The 14,476-nt window shown below is 34.6% G+C and overlaps 1 protein-coding gene across 2 annotated transcripts; it reads left to right on the forward strand.

The window, feature by feature from the left end:
• The first annotated feature begins 1,907 nt into the window (after nucleotides 1–1,907).
• Nucleotides 1,908–12,050, forward strand: traf3ip3 (TRAF3 interacting protein 3). Of its 2 annotated transcripts, none has more exons than XM_087264683.1 (15): nucleotides 1,908–2,038; nucleotides 2,404–2,476; nucleotides 2,584–3,058; nucleotides 3,825–3,930; nucleotides 4,142–4,211; nucleotides 4,365–4,392; nucleotides 4,527–4,556; nucleotides 4,659–4,754; nucleotides 5,460–5,531; nucleotides 5,795–5,935; nucleotides 8,283–8,420; nucleotides 9,004–9,139; nucleotides 9,230–9,369; nucleotides 11,189–11,308; nucleotides 11,498–12,050. In XM_087264683.1, the coding sequence occupies exons 3-15, from the start codon at nucleotides 2,687–2,689 to the stop codon at nucleotides 11,696–11,698; spliced, it is 1,650 nt and encodes a 549-aa protein (XP_087120809.1). In that variant the 5' UTR covers nucleotides 1,908–2,038; nucleotides 2,404–2,476; nucleotides 2,584–2,686; the 3' UTR covers nucleotides 11,699–12,050. The 2 variants fall into 2 exon arrangements, with proteins under 2 accessions (XP_087120809.1, XP_087120810.1); XM_087264684.1 differs by having other exon boundaries at nucleotides 3,843–3,930.
• Nucleotides 12,051–14,476: the final 2,426 nt, after the last annotated feature.

The raw sequence follows: 14,476 nt of genomic DNA on the forward strand, positions 1-14,476 counted from the left end.
GAGGATAGATGAAATAGATAAAGAAATTGAGAGTGAGTGGTCCAAAATAATAACAAAAAGATGAAAGTGATTTAGAGATTTAATAGATTGTACAAATTAATTATATGTTTTGAGGGCTTTCTTGTTAAGTGAATGTGGAATTGTAAGTAATTTTTAATTTCTTGCAATAATGCTGAAAACTGTTTTGCAATTTGAAAATGTACATTTATGAATATAAAATCTACATGAAAATAAAGTTTATTATAAAGCCGACATTAGAATTTGTATGAAAAAAAGTGAAATAATATTTAATAATATTGCCAGTTTAAATTACAATTAGAGCAAGTGTATGTATGATGTGTGCCAAAGTCAAATTACCTAAAGATTTTTTTTAAAAATCTCTAAGATTATGATCTTTTTTTTTTTTAAATAAACATTTGAAATGTGTAAATATGACTTGTATTTTTATTTCTAAATAAAATACTTTATGTAAACACAAAATTAAATATGTTAGTATAGCAAAACAGTAGTCCAGGCAATAATGTTTCGCAGTGGAATAATGTGTTGGAAAAATGAAACAACTGTCATTTCAATCACAGATGTTACTGGCCGTAGTACTGATTATAAGCTTTAGTCAGATGCACCTTTCCATCCAGTTGCAGGCTGAATCATTCATTAATTTTCCTTTGGCTTAATCCCTTATCATCAGGGGTTGCCACAGTGGAATGAACCGCCAACTTATCCTGCATGTTTTACACAGCTGCAACCCAGTACTGAGAAACAACCATCCACATTCATTAACACTCATACACTAACTGTTACGTCCAATTTGAATTATTCAGTTCACCTACACTGCATGTCTTTAAACTGTGGGGGAAACCGAAGAACCCGGAGGAAACCCACGCCAGCATGGGTAACGTAAAACATACAAACTCCACTACAGAAATAGCAATTGGTCCAGCCGGGACTCGAAACACTCTTCCTGTGAGGCCACTGAGTCACCGTGTCGTATTAAGTTTCTCCCGGGTATATACACTTTACTTTTGCCTTCTCCTTATCTATTTCTAATAAAGGAACTGCGTTGTATCGTCAAGTGTAAACAAATATTGACAGCTTACGCTTTCTCTCAGTAAAAATAACCATAACAACGGTTAGCACATTCTCCAAACATGGCGTCTACCCGAAGTTCAATGCGTTAGCGACGGGGAGCCAGCAGATGGCGACATTGTACCATGAAGCATTAACAAGAACGCTGATTCTTTCAAGTTGGTTATATTAACATTTTTGAACATTTAATGATAGTAGTAAATATCTAAATCACTAGACTGAATGCATTTCAATAGGTCGTCACGCACAAAAAAAGTTTATTTCTTTATTTCTTTATTTATTTTTTATGAACTCTGACAGGGAGCCAGCAATAAATCCTGTGCTGGCATTTTCAAGTTGTTTTCAAGAGTTATTGAGGTTTCTATTAATATTTTAATTATGGTATCTTTTTTTGAGATGATAATGTCAGAATGTCAATGTGTCTTCATATAAAAACATTGTTTATTTTGATTCTTAGATGCCATCAAAATTGTATTAAAATGTTCACACAGAACACAAGCTTTCAAATTAATTCATCTCTTTTTATCATTCATCCTGTTTCTGCACCTATTTCATCTTGCATTAAATGTTTCTCGTCTTCATTTATTTTAATCAGCCAAGAACTTGGCTTGATGTTATAAATCTTGCTATTGATGTTGCACTGAATGTCTATTTTCTGTTGTCTTTCCCCCCACAGTCCCTCCCGTCACTATTGCTGCAGCTAATGACCTCCCCTCAGTGCTAATCTTAGGGCCCATCCGTGTGTGGCACCAGTTTCAATACGCATGGCTGCTGAGATAGAGGAACTTGTACAAGTTGTGAGGTTCAACTTACTTCCTGTTAAGCAAGCAAGGCAAAAAGAAATAGACCGCCCTTTGTTGAATGAACTAGTTTTCAAGTGCCATGTCAGCTTCAAAGTGTTCAGACTCAGCTTTCACAATTATTTCAACTCCAGCGACTACTCTAGGAACAGGTACTTTTCTTTTAAAGACACAAATATGCTAAATGTTATAGTTTTATCTTGAGCTTGGATTCTGTGTTGGGTTATCTGTTTGAATGCATGTTTGTTATTGAGCTCCACTGTTTATGGTTCCACCTTGTTAACATTTTAAAACAAAAATACTTAAAGGTTACTAAACAAATGAAAAGGATTGAAAAGTAGTTTAGATTTTTTAGTAAATCTAGTGTCTGAAATTGTTGCAAAACTGTACATCGAGCATTGTAAACTATCACTTTGTTTTAAAAACATTTTCCTATGATAATAAAACTATTACATCCATATTGAAGAAAACGTTTGCATTCAAACGAATCACCGATGGTTCCAACTTTTTGTTTCAGTTACATGTAGCTGTAGCCGGTTTTGAAACAATATGACAACAGAAGTGAATGACTGGCCGCACTTCATCTTACAGTATGTTGAATTTAGAATTTAAAATGTTTGATGTTGATATGTTTTAGAGGATTAATGATATAGTAGCACTTGAGGATGGATTTAAAGTATGTTGTTTTCAATTACAGGAAACTGCCATTGCAAGAAGCATTCATTTACATCATAAGGTGACATTCCAGTGCCTGCCTTAAAATATCACACTTTCTTCAACTCGCTCAAAGTCAGAAAGAAATGGAAAGTGCTCCTGAAAACAAAAGGTCACCAATAGCAAATTACGAGTATAAAGTGGAGCAACGTGCCATGAAGCACAGAGAAATCAGCCACCGGAATAACACAACGACATGTCGCAGTCCCACCAGAGATCTGGACACAAGGCAGATGAAAAATGAACTGCATCTCAAAAGACAGTCTGAGTTCTTCAAAAGAAGACCTGTGGACCATGGTACATGCTCACTGTTATCTCCAGTGCCAAGGCGCAGATACCCAAGGGAAACCCTGCATGCCACACAGCATATGACGCACACCTTAACGTCAATCAGACGGCCCTTGATAACAAGTCAAAATGTAAAGCTTCAGAGAGATGGCATAACCTTGGCAAAGCAGGTACAGAGTTACCATTGTCCTGTTACTGATTGCTGAACAGATTTTCTAGTTTACGCTCAGATTTTCTGGGTTCCACGTTTTTGGTCCCACAACAAACCTTTAAGTGAACAGCACTTTATAGAATAATTCTTACACTCTAAAAATGCTCAATCAGCCCAAATTTGGTTATATAGACAAACCCAACCATTAGATTATAAATTAAATTTAAAAATGTAACCCAGCAGTTGGGTTTGTTCATATTTTATAAGCATTTTAAGGTTAACCAACCCTGCATTTTAATAGTAATCAGTTCAATTTTAACAATTAAACAATCCAAGGAATATTTTTACACCATAAATTACCTTTTGTTGAATAGAAAGGGTTAAATGGACTATTTATCAATGACTATTTATAAGAGGAATCTATTTTTTAAGAGAGTGGCTGATGTGACTCAAATAATAGCTACTCATTTTGAGCTGTAAATTAAAGTAATTGTAATGAATTATTTGGATGATCCTCTGTCTGAGACATCGTCAACTAGTAAACATTAGTAGACTGTTTACTTAATATTTGCTGACACTTTATTTACTGTAAATTGTCTCCCAAGAGACATTCTGCTATCTACTATCTTTGCACACACATGCCAACTTATTCTCCCAGCCCTCACTGTCTAAAGCTACTTAGTCAACAGAATGTCTAAAGGGGTCCATCAAAAGTGTAACTGAAAAAGTGGCATATTGCTTGCATCCTCATATTACCAATGAAATCAAATGTCTAAATTCTAAAGGTCTCTACATCTTTCAAGAATGAGGAAAATGAGCTGAGATCAGATGTATGGGAAATTCCGGGCCTCAGTTCTGTTCAGCTTCGGGGGAAAGTGAAAAAGGAGCGAGGTAAGTGGAATTTATAATCAATGACCAAAATCAGGCCCTAACGTGGCTTTAATTAAAGCAGATACTTGCATCCAATTCTATTGATTCTAGCAAAACATTTAAAAACATGTGTTTTTTTCTCTAAAAAGCATTCAAAAGTGTTTTGTATTGTGTGGCAGGACATGCCATAATATATATTAGTTATAATAATAATGTACGTTTGTGTTTACAGTTCTCCTTAAAGACATTACTCAGCTCTCAAACTTCCAGAAGACATTACAGACGGCCAGCATTCAGACTGAGTGAGTTCCTTCATATTGCTTTTTACTATATTTTCTGCTCAAAGTTTTACAGACAGTCTGCCCTTGGGGTTCAATATGTCAAAATCCTAAATTCAACCATATTGCATCAGTTTTATAAATATTAATACTGTAATATTCACTCTGTTCTTTCAGGTCTGGATTCGTTACCGTCAAAGAAGCGGTAAGGAATATGCTGCTTATTAAAAAACTTGTTATTCTCAGATACATTGTAAAAAAAAAAAGGTTGCATACATGCACACTATTTTATTCATTAATACAGCAATTCATATGTTTAATGTTTGTTTTTTTCTTCAGGATGTTAACCAGTTGACTGACTACTTAGAGGTATGGGAAACGATAGCATTAGCATTCATATTTTAAAACCAACTCTTCTGACTTACTTTGAAATAAGTAACTGATATTATGAAATCTGACATCTCCATGCAGGAGGCCTTACAAAGAGAGGAGGCTCTTAAAAAGAAGCTCTCCAACCTCCAGAAGAGTGCCGCTACATTACTGCACTCTACAGAGCTCCTCTGGAAGGTATATTATTAAACTACTTCCTGCTGAAACCCAGCAGCATTATTCACGCAAAGACCTGCCTACAGTCTAATATCAATAATCTAATACATTGAGCGTTAGAAATCAAGATGAAGAACATAATCAGCTACGTGTGGAGTTGAGTGTTTTAAAAATGGACAGCTCTTATTGGTCAGTTTTCAATTACTCATGCAGTGTTGTCGTTCTGCACAATGCTGTCTCCAGCAATGGCAGTGTTTCCTGGTTTGATAACATAAGTGTTGTAGACAGCGTTTGGGGGATGGTCATGTGGTTGACAGCATTCGGCTCCTTATGGCTTGTTCAGAAAAATATAAATGTTTTTTTTTTTCTTTTTCACAAATGATATGGAGAGAGGTGTAGGTGTCAGAGAGAAGTGTGTTTGCATTGCAGGAATGCTTCAAACTCACCCACACCAAAACTGTTACATTGTTCCATACTGAACACACGGAGCACACTCATATCTCTCAAGAGAGTATAAACAAAGTCTCTTTAAGTATTCTATAGTCTTTGCTATGTAGCAAACAATATAGAATTGTACAGACAATTTATATTTTGCTTTTAACAAAATCTGAGGATGGCAGTTATGACACAGGATGCAGTATGTACAAAAACTCTGCATGTAACAAAAACTCTTGTTTCAGTGGTTGTCTCACTAGTGCACACACACATTTCCTTTTCCTCCCACAGACACGCTGTGATGAGGACGTGTTGAAGAGTAAGATTAAAGCTCTTGAGGCTCAACTGCAGGTCTGCATCAAGGTAAAACGGCAACGCCGCATTTCTGCAACAGCTCAAGCGCATGCTGTGAGAATTACAATGCGAAAAATGTGTTCAAAACAAATATAAATTACTTTTTTGAATCTTTTACCATCAAAGCACTTCAAATCAGATCACAAACTAAAGTTGATTAAAATATTTTTATGCATTTAAAAAACTGGTTTGTACGAATGGCAAAAGTTGGTTGTAAAAAATTCAGGCCCTTCAAAAAACTAAAAACAGAGATGCAATTTGTCATTTTTCAGAAGATTCCTCAGGATGGAGTGAAAAGGATAGTGCTGAAGATGGAAAAACAGAGGGAGGAGTATGAAAAGAAGGCTCTGAAGGCTATTCATAGGGCAGAGAATGAGAAGGCAGAAGCTCAGAGCAGGTCGGAGTACCTACAGGTAACAGCCAAATGCAGAGGTCAAAATGTTTCAACAATTAATGTGTGCAATGCCAACAATAACATCATAATGGTACCATAGCAAAGAGGCCATACGTTTTCCACTTTCCAAAACCTTTTCATTCAATGTTCCATGCTGGTGGAATGATATTTCCATTCACACACAGGTTCACTTGTATCCTTCAATCAACAATTAAAAACCCATCTCTTCCAAGAGCACCTTAACCCTGATGAATAAAGCCAAGACCACATGTAGAAACACTTTCTCTACCCCCGTCTATAAACATTCATTCATTACTTTTCTTTTCAGCTTAGTCCCTTTATTAATTAGGGGTCACCACAGCGGAATAATCTGCTAACTTACGTAGCAGATGCTCTTTCAGCCGCAACCAAACACATATTTGCAATCTGAGACTGCATATCTCAGACTTGCAATGTCAGACACAATGCATTCAGTGGAGCTACTGATGTTACTGTGAGGAGTAGGGTTAGGTATGCGCGTTTAAAGCATTACATGCAACTGCACCCGGTCTGCATCCAGACGCCTCTCAATGAACCATTAATAGTGGCTTCATCCTATATCACATTTTCAGCTACTATTTTTTGGCAAAGATCAATATATTGCAGACGAATTATGTCTGAATTCACATAAGGCAATAGGCAAAATGTAGCAAATTCTATATTCACCTTATTCTGCAACGTGGAAGTAAACTCATCAATTGTTGTAGGAGTTCCGATTCATTTGCCTATTGGGGAAATAACTAGGAGTAACAAACACCATATAATGGTAAATCTACTTCCTCAGCCAACAAAAGTTTTTAGGACAATACATTAAATAATAAAATAGGAAAAGCAGCATAATGGAGCAGTTTTTATGGCTTCAAATCAGTGAAAGGGATTAAGACCAGAAGTCCGGAGCCAATAAGGTTACAATGGCTGCACCCACTCATACGGGAAAAAATAAGCTCAACACAACAGAAACTTTTTATGACAATAAGGTCAAGGCAGAAGATTTATGAAACAGTAATGAAGCAGTACAACTAATGCTGGTCAACACACAAAATGTAATATGTATTCAAGCCCATAGACCACTCACTGACAAAGGTCCAGAATTTGTCCCAAACATTGACTCGTTTGTCCTATTTAGACTTAAATAGCGAAAAATAAACCATCAAAAAAGCCTTTAAGAACAAGCGGATTGAGGAAAGTTGAATATGCTGGCCAGTTTGTTATGTGCCTAATAATTGACAATAGGCTACAGATGTTAATCTGAAACTTTAACAGATTTGTTTTCTAATGATATATGATGTAATATATTTGTATTTTAAAAATAAGTATTTATTCATATTTCTTTATTGTAACTTTTTAGCAAATATTTTGGGACATTAAAACATTTGGTTATGTGACCATCCCATAAGCTAATATACCAAAAATAGTGCTTAAAATGTCACTAAAATGCAAATAGAAATTAATTAAATGAAATAGAGAAAATGCAGTGAACAAATGCAAAAAGGTCCACATTTTGAGAAAAAAAGAACCACCCTTTTCTCCAGGCTGGCTACGGACTTGGTATATACTATTCAGAATATGGAATTTTAGCTGTCACAAAACACTTACCTGTAGGACAATCTCTTTTATATTTCGTTAGTGAGACTTATCATAGCATCTATATACTGATACTCTCTGATTATTCGAAGTACTTCTTTTATCCTGCCTTCTAAGTCACTTTGGATAAAAGCATCTGCTAAATGAGTTCATGCAAAAGTATTAAAAATGATGCAGTTGCAGCCATTCACTGTCTTGTTTTTCTATGAATTAGGCATTTTAAACAAACCATTTGGTTGAATTATTCAGTGAATCACTGAAGACAGATAATGTGTCTGAAATTAAGTTCTGCATACTACATACTACATATAAATCTTAACATATTTTTTGACCGCTGAGTGGAATGTACCAAATGCACCATCACATGAGCTTCCTGCATCAGTTGCATCACTTTACTTACATTCATACATTGTCTCGTGTGGCTTCATATAATTGTAAAGTGCCCATCAAATATGCACTTAGCAGAAGTAGGTCATTGTTATAAACTATTTAGCAGGCAAGTGTGTGATTTTTTTGAATGCACCCACTGGTGGCTTTAGTGTCATATTTGTCCATAATATGCCTAAACCAGCACAAAAAAAATTTTTTTTAATTAAAAAATTAATATTTTTTTCAAATTTAAATAGAATTTCTTGTCATTATAGCTCACCCACGTAAAATATATGACACAAAAGTCTGCCTAATATGAGAACTCCTAGCTGTAATCCCATTGTAATTCCCACTGTTTTTTTCCTCTCCTGCAGGGGGCGCTGCAGACATCACAGTCAGAGTCTCAGCACTGGCAGAGGCTGTGTGAGGAGCTGAGAGAGAGCTCCAGTCAGATGAAAAAGAGACAAGATGAGAGCACTGATCAAATGCTGCAGCTGCAGGGACATTTAGAGGTATAGCAAAACCACTGTAACAAACAATGATGACAGTCTTGAGTGACATAAAGCACATCAAAGAAGCTGACACACCACAAGAATGTGGTCAACTTGCTTTCATCACAGGCGATCAGAAAATCCAAGAATGTATCATAATATACTTTGTGATGAATATCATTTCTTTAACAATTTTTTTGTTATTAAAACAGGCAGATATTATCCCTGCTCTGAGACATTGAGACATTGACATAAAAAATATGTCAAAAATGCTTAGCCTAGCAATTTAACATCTATTTGACATAAAATTTAATTAATCTTAAAGCTTAAATTTCAAATTACAACTTTACACTGAATTCTGTGTCTCTTTAATGCATGCAAATTACCTCGATGTCTAACACTGAGCTAACGTTGGTGTCAAAAACATGTCGAAAATCAATATTAGATGTCAATTTGATGTTGCTTTGGCGATCAAATTGATTAAAAATTTTGGCTTTTTTTTTTTTTTAATCTCATATTGACGTCAAGGTGCCTGCTGGGATGTATGTCAGTGGCTGAATGCACTGATGTGTTTCATTTTATTGTTGTGTAAATGTTTGTGCAGCGTTCTGTGGGCCAGGAGGAGATGCTGAGGAAACAGAGCGAATCTCTTGAGCAGGAACGAGTAGAGCTTCATTCCTGCATCTCAGAGCTGCAGGAGGAAAACCTCACACTGAGAGAGTATCTACAGGAGCTTACAGGTTCACCTCACATCTGTGCAGATCTTTCATTTAATGTAGCTTCATACGTCTTTATACGTCTCTCTCTTTCTCTTTCTCACACACTTAAAGGAAACAACCATGAGGGGTGGAACAGTAGCACAGAAACACACGAAGAAGTTTCAGTATTGGACCAGCTCTTGCGAACAGATAACAGCCCAGCAAGACATCTGAGAGATGCAGAACACAGACTCAGAGCTAAAGAAAAAGAGGTAAAGATCTGCCACTGAAATAGGTGGCCACTATTTAGCATCTTTAACTATATAAAAATAAATTGGGAAGCTTTAACTTCTGCACATTGTACTCCATGTGCCACTGCATTTTGTGACCCTAGACCACAAAACCAGTCTAGTATATTTTTAGCTAATCATATCATATGGGTCACACGTCACACAACATGTGGTTCAAAATGATAGATTTTTTTTTTTTTCAAAAAACATTAGTGTTTAAAGTAAAGATTATGTTCTGTAAAGATATTTTGTCAATTTCCTATTGTTGATATTTCAAAACCCTATTTTTGATTAATAACACATGCATTGTTATAGCTTAATCTGTACAACTTTAAAGGCGATTTTCTCAATATTTACACAAAAAAGTAAATAGTTGTATCTCAGCCAAATATTGTCCTATAAAATAAATAAATGGAAAGTTTCTTTATACAGCTTTCATATTACACACACACACTTATACAGCTATCTTTTTGGGGAATTCTCATAGATGTATAATTTTTATACTGTACAATTATATGTACTGTATGTATAATAATTATAATAGTTTTACAAAATCATTATGTAATTTACATTATTTAAATATATATTTAGGGGCAGCACGGTGGCTCAGTGGTTAGCACTGTCACCTCACAGCAAGAAGGTTGCTGGTTTGAGTCCTGGCTGTGTCAGTTGGCATTTTTATGTGGAGTTTGCATATTTTCTCTGTGCTGGTGTGGGTTTCCTCCAGGTGCTCCGGTTTCCCAGACAGTCCAAAAACATGTGCTATAGGTGAATTAAATAAACTAAATTGGTTGTAGTGTATTGTTGTGAATGGTTGTGTATGAATGTTTCCCAGTATACTGGGTTTAGGATGTAAGGGCATCTGCTGTGTAAAAGATACGCTGGAAAAGTTGGTGGTTCATTCCGCTGTTGCAACCCCTGATGAATTAAGGGACTAAGCTGAAGGAAATTGAAAAAACGAATGAATGATCAGTACTTTTTTCTTTTACAGAACGTTTGAAAATACTGAAATTCTGGAGTACTTTTATTTGAATAGAGTAAATTTATCACATGATCTGTACCTTTACTTGACTATATTTAATTGCTGTGCTTTGCCCATGAGTTCATGGCATGTTTAAAAGTTGCTTTTATTGCATTTTATTAATAAAAATAAATTTTATTATTTATTTTTTTATTGGAAAAACGTCACAATGTTTCTTGTGTTGTTTCCCATAAAGATAATAGATTTGTATGCATGTAAGAAACGTGTTTCAAATATTTACATAATCTAAAGTGGCAAAAAAATCCTTATTCCATGTTGTGTGACTGTAAAATGGTAGCATAGTCTATCTAAATAATCATTTAAGATGGAGGAAAACTCCTAAACTTTTCTTACTCTTTTGCTCTATCAACTAAAGACTATGGGAGAAAGAGTTCTCACACAAAGCCCCCATATTATGGAATGGTCTTCCACTTTATGTCCAAAACGCACTACTGAATAAAGTTTAATTAAGGGACATATATTTAAGCTTGCTTTTAATTGTATGCATTTTGTTTTTGTTTTTTTATTTCGTACTTTTTGAATTTTTTTTATTTTTTGTTGCACTTTTTTAAACACTTGTGGCTTTTAGATTTTTAGAAAAATGCATTACAAACCAAATGCATTATTATTATTCATTTATTAAAACATTAAAATAAACATTAAATAGAAATAAAAATAAAATATATATTCTGTCAAAAACATACTGTTCTAAAAATCATTAGCTTTCTCTCAGAAACATTATAATTAGATGCCGTGTAACCGGTCCTCATTTGTTGGCAGTGTATGGAGCTGCAGGCAGATCTTGAGGCTTTGGAGCAGGAGTGTTACGGCTATCAATCTAGACTGACCCAATGCAGAGAAGAAATGAACTCAATGGCCACACGCCAGAAGAAGAGAAGGGTGAGACACTACAAACTACATACAACCCTCACTTCAGTCTGCTTTCTATTTCGATTATTTTGTGCATGCCTTATATTCAGATTAAACCAGTGATACATCATACTCAACACCCTTCACACTTCATCTCCATTTCGATTGGTTTCTCAATACCATCAATAATCCCCCCCCTTCACTTATCTCTTTGTACAGAGTGGATGTTGTAGGTCGTGGCTGTGTATGTGTGTGCTCTTACTGATCCTGATGGCCATGGTGTTGGCGGTGCTTTGGTTTTATCATCCGCCTATAAGAGAACAGCTCCGCCATCTTTACTCTGAGCTGGAGGAACGTTTGGAGGACTACCTTATACTGACAGCATCCACTCGCAACAGATTCTGCTTTAGACCTGTGTGACAACAGCAAAATCAAGTGGCTAATAGAGAATTCTTGTGCATATTTATATTTTATAGTTATTATTTTATGTTTCTAATGGATTGTGTATTTTTTCAAGTCAAGACTTGAAGTACTTCTTTGCATTAGTAGCCAAGTATTAGTATTAATGGAAGCTCATGTCTGTCACAAGGTTAAAAAAAGGTAATTGCGACATTTTATTTCAGCTTTTATATTACAAAGAAAAAATTACACTTCTGTGATTATATACTCTGAATTATGAGTTTACATCTTTAACTTCTGAATAACTTCACATCTTTCACAAGTTAATAAGCTTACTAGCAATTTTAGATTATCTATAGACCATTTCAATGTGGCGATGTCACTGGCCCAAGAACATTTCCTTGTTGTCAAACTATTTTGTAACTGTAACAAGAGGCAATTTAATTATTTATTAATATTGAAACAGCTATCATAACAGTATTTATCAATATGTGAACATTTTGGATTCTTGGAAACTTTAGAAATTAAAAACGTAATACAGGAAATAGGTTAGGACCATTGTTATTGTTTACATCACTTATCCCCCCTAACTTTTTTTATCAGAATTATGAGTTTACGTTTCACAATTGTTATATTTTCACATTTTGAGTAATTAAATTAGAATTGTGACTATTTCTAGCAATAGCAAATTTTACTTTAGACTTTTTCATCAGAATCAGGCCTGTAGCCAGTCTATTGAAGGGGGTGGTTCTTATTTCTGAAAAAGTGGACCTTTTTGCAGTTATTCACCTTATTTTCTATTCAATTATGCATTTTAGTGACATTTTAAGAACTAATCTTTGCTGGATCAGCTTGTCGGATGGTGATCATAACCACACTTTCTTGATGACCCAAAAATATTTCCTACAATTTGTGCTCACCTTACTATTTTACAACAAAGTAATTATTTACAAATGTAGATTTTAAACTGTTTTGTAATATTTTGTTTCATTTAAAATTTATAAGATATTTAAAGGCAATGCGGTGATGCAGTGGGTAGCGCTGTCTTTTCTGTGTGGTGTTTGCATGTGCCCCCCATGTTCGTGTGGGATTCTTCTGGGTGCTCCGGTTTCCTCCACAGTCCAAAGACATGTGGTATAGGTTAATTGGGCAGGCTAAATTGTCCGTAGTGTATGAGTGTAAATAAGTGTGTGGATGTTTCCCAGTGATGGGTTGCAGCAAGAAGGCCATCTGCTGCGTGTATATATATACACACACACACACACACACACACACACTCATATACACTCGTCTCTTTATATATATATATATATATATATATATATATATATATATATATATATATATATATATATATATATATATATATATACATATACATATACATATACACACACACAACATATGTAGCATAAACATATAAACAAGAGATGACAATACTCAGCCAGTGTCATAAATATATAGGTTATCAATAAAGTTGAAGATTAACAAACTTAAAATACTAAATTGTAAGGATTTAAACTGTAAATTAATCCAGTTTTATAAGTATTGTTATGCGATTAGCATTTAAAAAGAATGAATAAAGAAATGTGAAAAAATATATATTTTTAAATACAAATTTATTATCATTCATCAATTAAAACAAATAGGAATCTGGTAAAATTGGTTTTAAAATAAAAACTGTAGCCTTTGGGCTAATAAAAAAAAAACTGGCCAGCTCGTTCAACTTTCAGAATTTGGCCACTTGAATAATTAAAATTGAAAACTGTCTTAAAGCCTTCTTCTATCTATAATTTTCACAATTTATGATGGAATAGCAGTCAAAAATGGGATAAATGAGCTTATATAGGGGTCAACTTCTGGACTTTTTTAGTGGGTATAGGTGGGTCTTTCGAACCACTTGAACCCCTTCGGGCAACAGGCCTGAGAAAGATGTTTTTTCCCCACACAATTCTGCATTTATTAGATTTTTTGTGATTTCGATTTACTCAAACATTTTTAAAAAATTCTTAGATATCTGACTTTATTTCATGCAATTATGAGTTTATATCTCAAATTCTGTTTTTGTCTTCTAAGAAATAACCTTTTTTCCTCAATTTTAAGATTTCTAGCAATTCTGACTTTTAGCAATTTCTATATTTTTCCTCCTGATTAAATCATGATATTGAAGTTTACATCATGATATTGCACAATACAGTCACAATTGTGATTTAATAAACCAGAATGTGAGAAATAAACACGCAATTACCTTTTTTGTAAATTTTTCTGTGAAACAAGCTTCCATAAAAAAGGGACCAAACCTGTGTATAACTGGCTTTATATCACAAACCAAAGGTGATATAATGCCTTAATATCTAAATCTGTATCCCATATATAAATTGTACCATTTATGATATTTATGATTTTAAAAACGGTACATTCCATTGTTCAAGCACAATTGTAAGTCTTGAACAATTTCTCTTTGTAAGCTTTGTATTTTGCCATAAGTATTAAATTGTATCTGTATTTCGAGCCGTGTCTTTGTTTCACTAAAAGATGATTTCCAGATAGGAGCCTGCGCTTCTTTTAGTTTGCAGCACACACTGAGAATAAAACAACAATACCATCCTGTTGAATGGCTGAAAAGCACATTGTCATGACAGGTGACTCTCTTTAGTGTTCCAGACTGACCTGCACACTACTGGAGCTCTGACACAGCTCATTTAAACACATTCACACACTGCCCCTCCTCTTGCCCAACACAACTTTGCACCATGGTTTCCTGTGTAGAGATAACCCGAGACCAATGAAAAAACATCC

This window comes from Danio rerio, chromosome 8, assembly GCF_052040795.2.
Source record: "Danio rerio strain M-AB ecotype USA chromosome 8, GRCz13ab, whole genome shotgun sequence".
Taxonomy (NCBI): domain Eukaryota; kingdom Metazoa; phylum Chordata; class Actinopteri; order Cypriniformes; family Danionidae; genus Danio; species Danio rerio.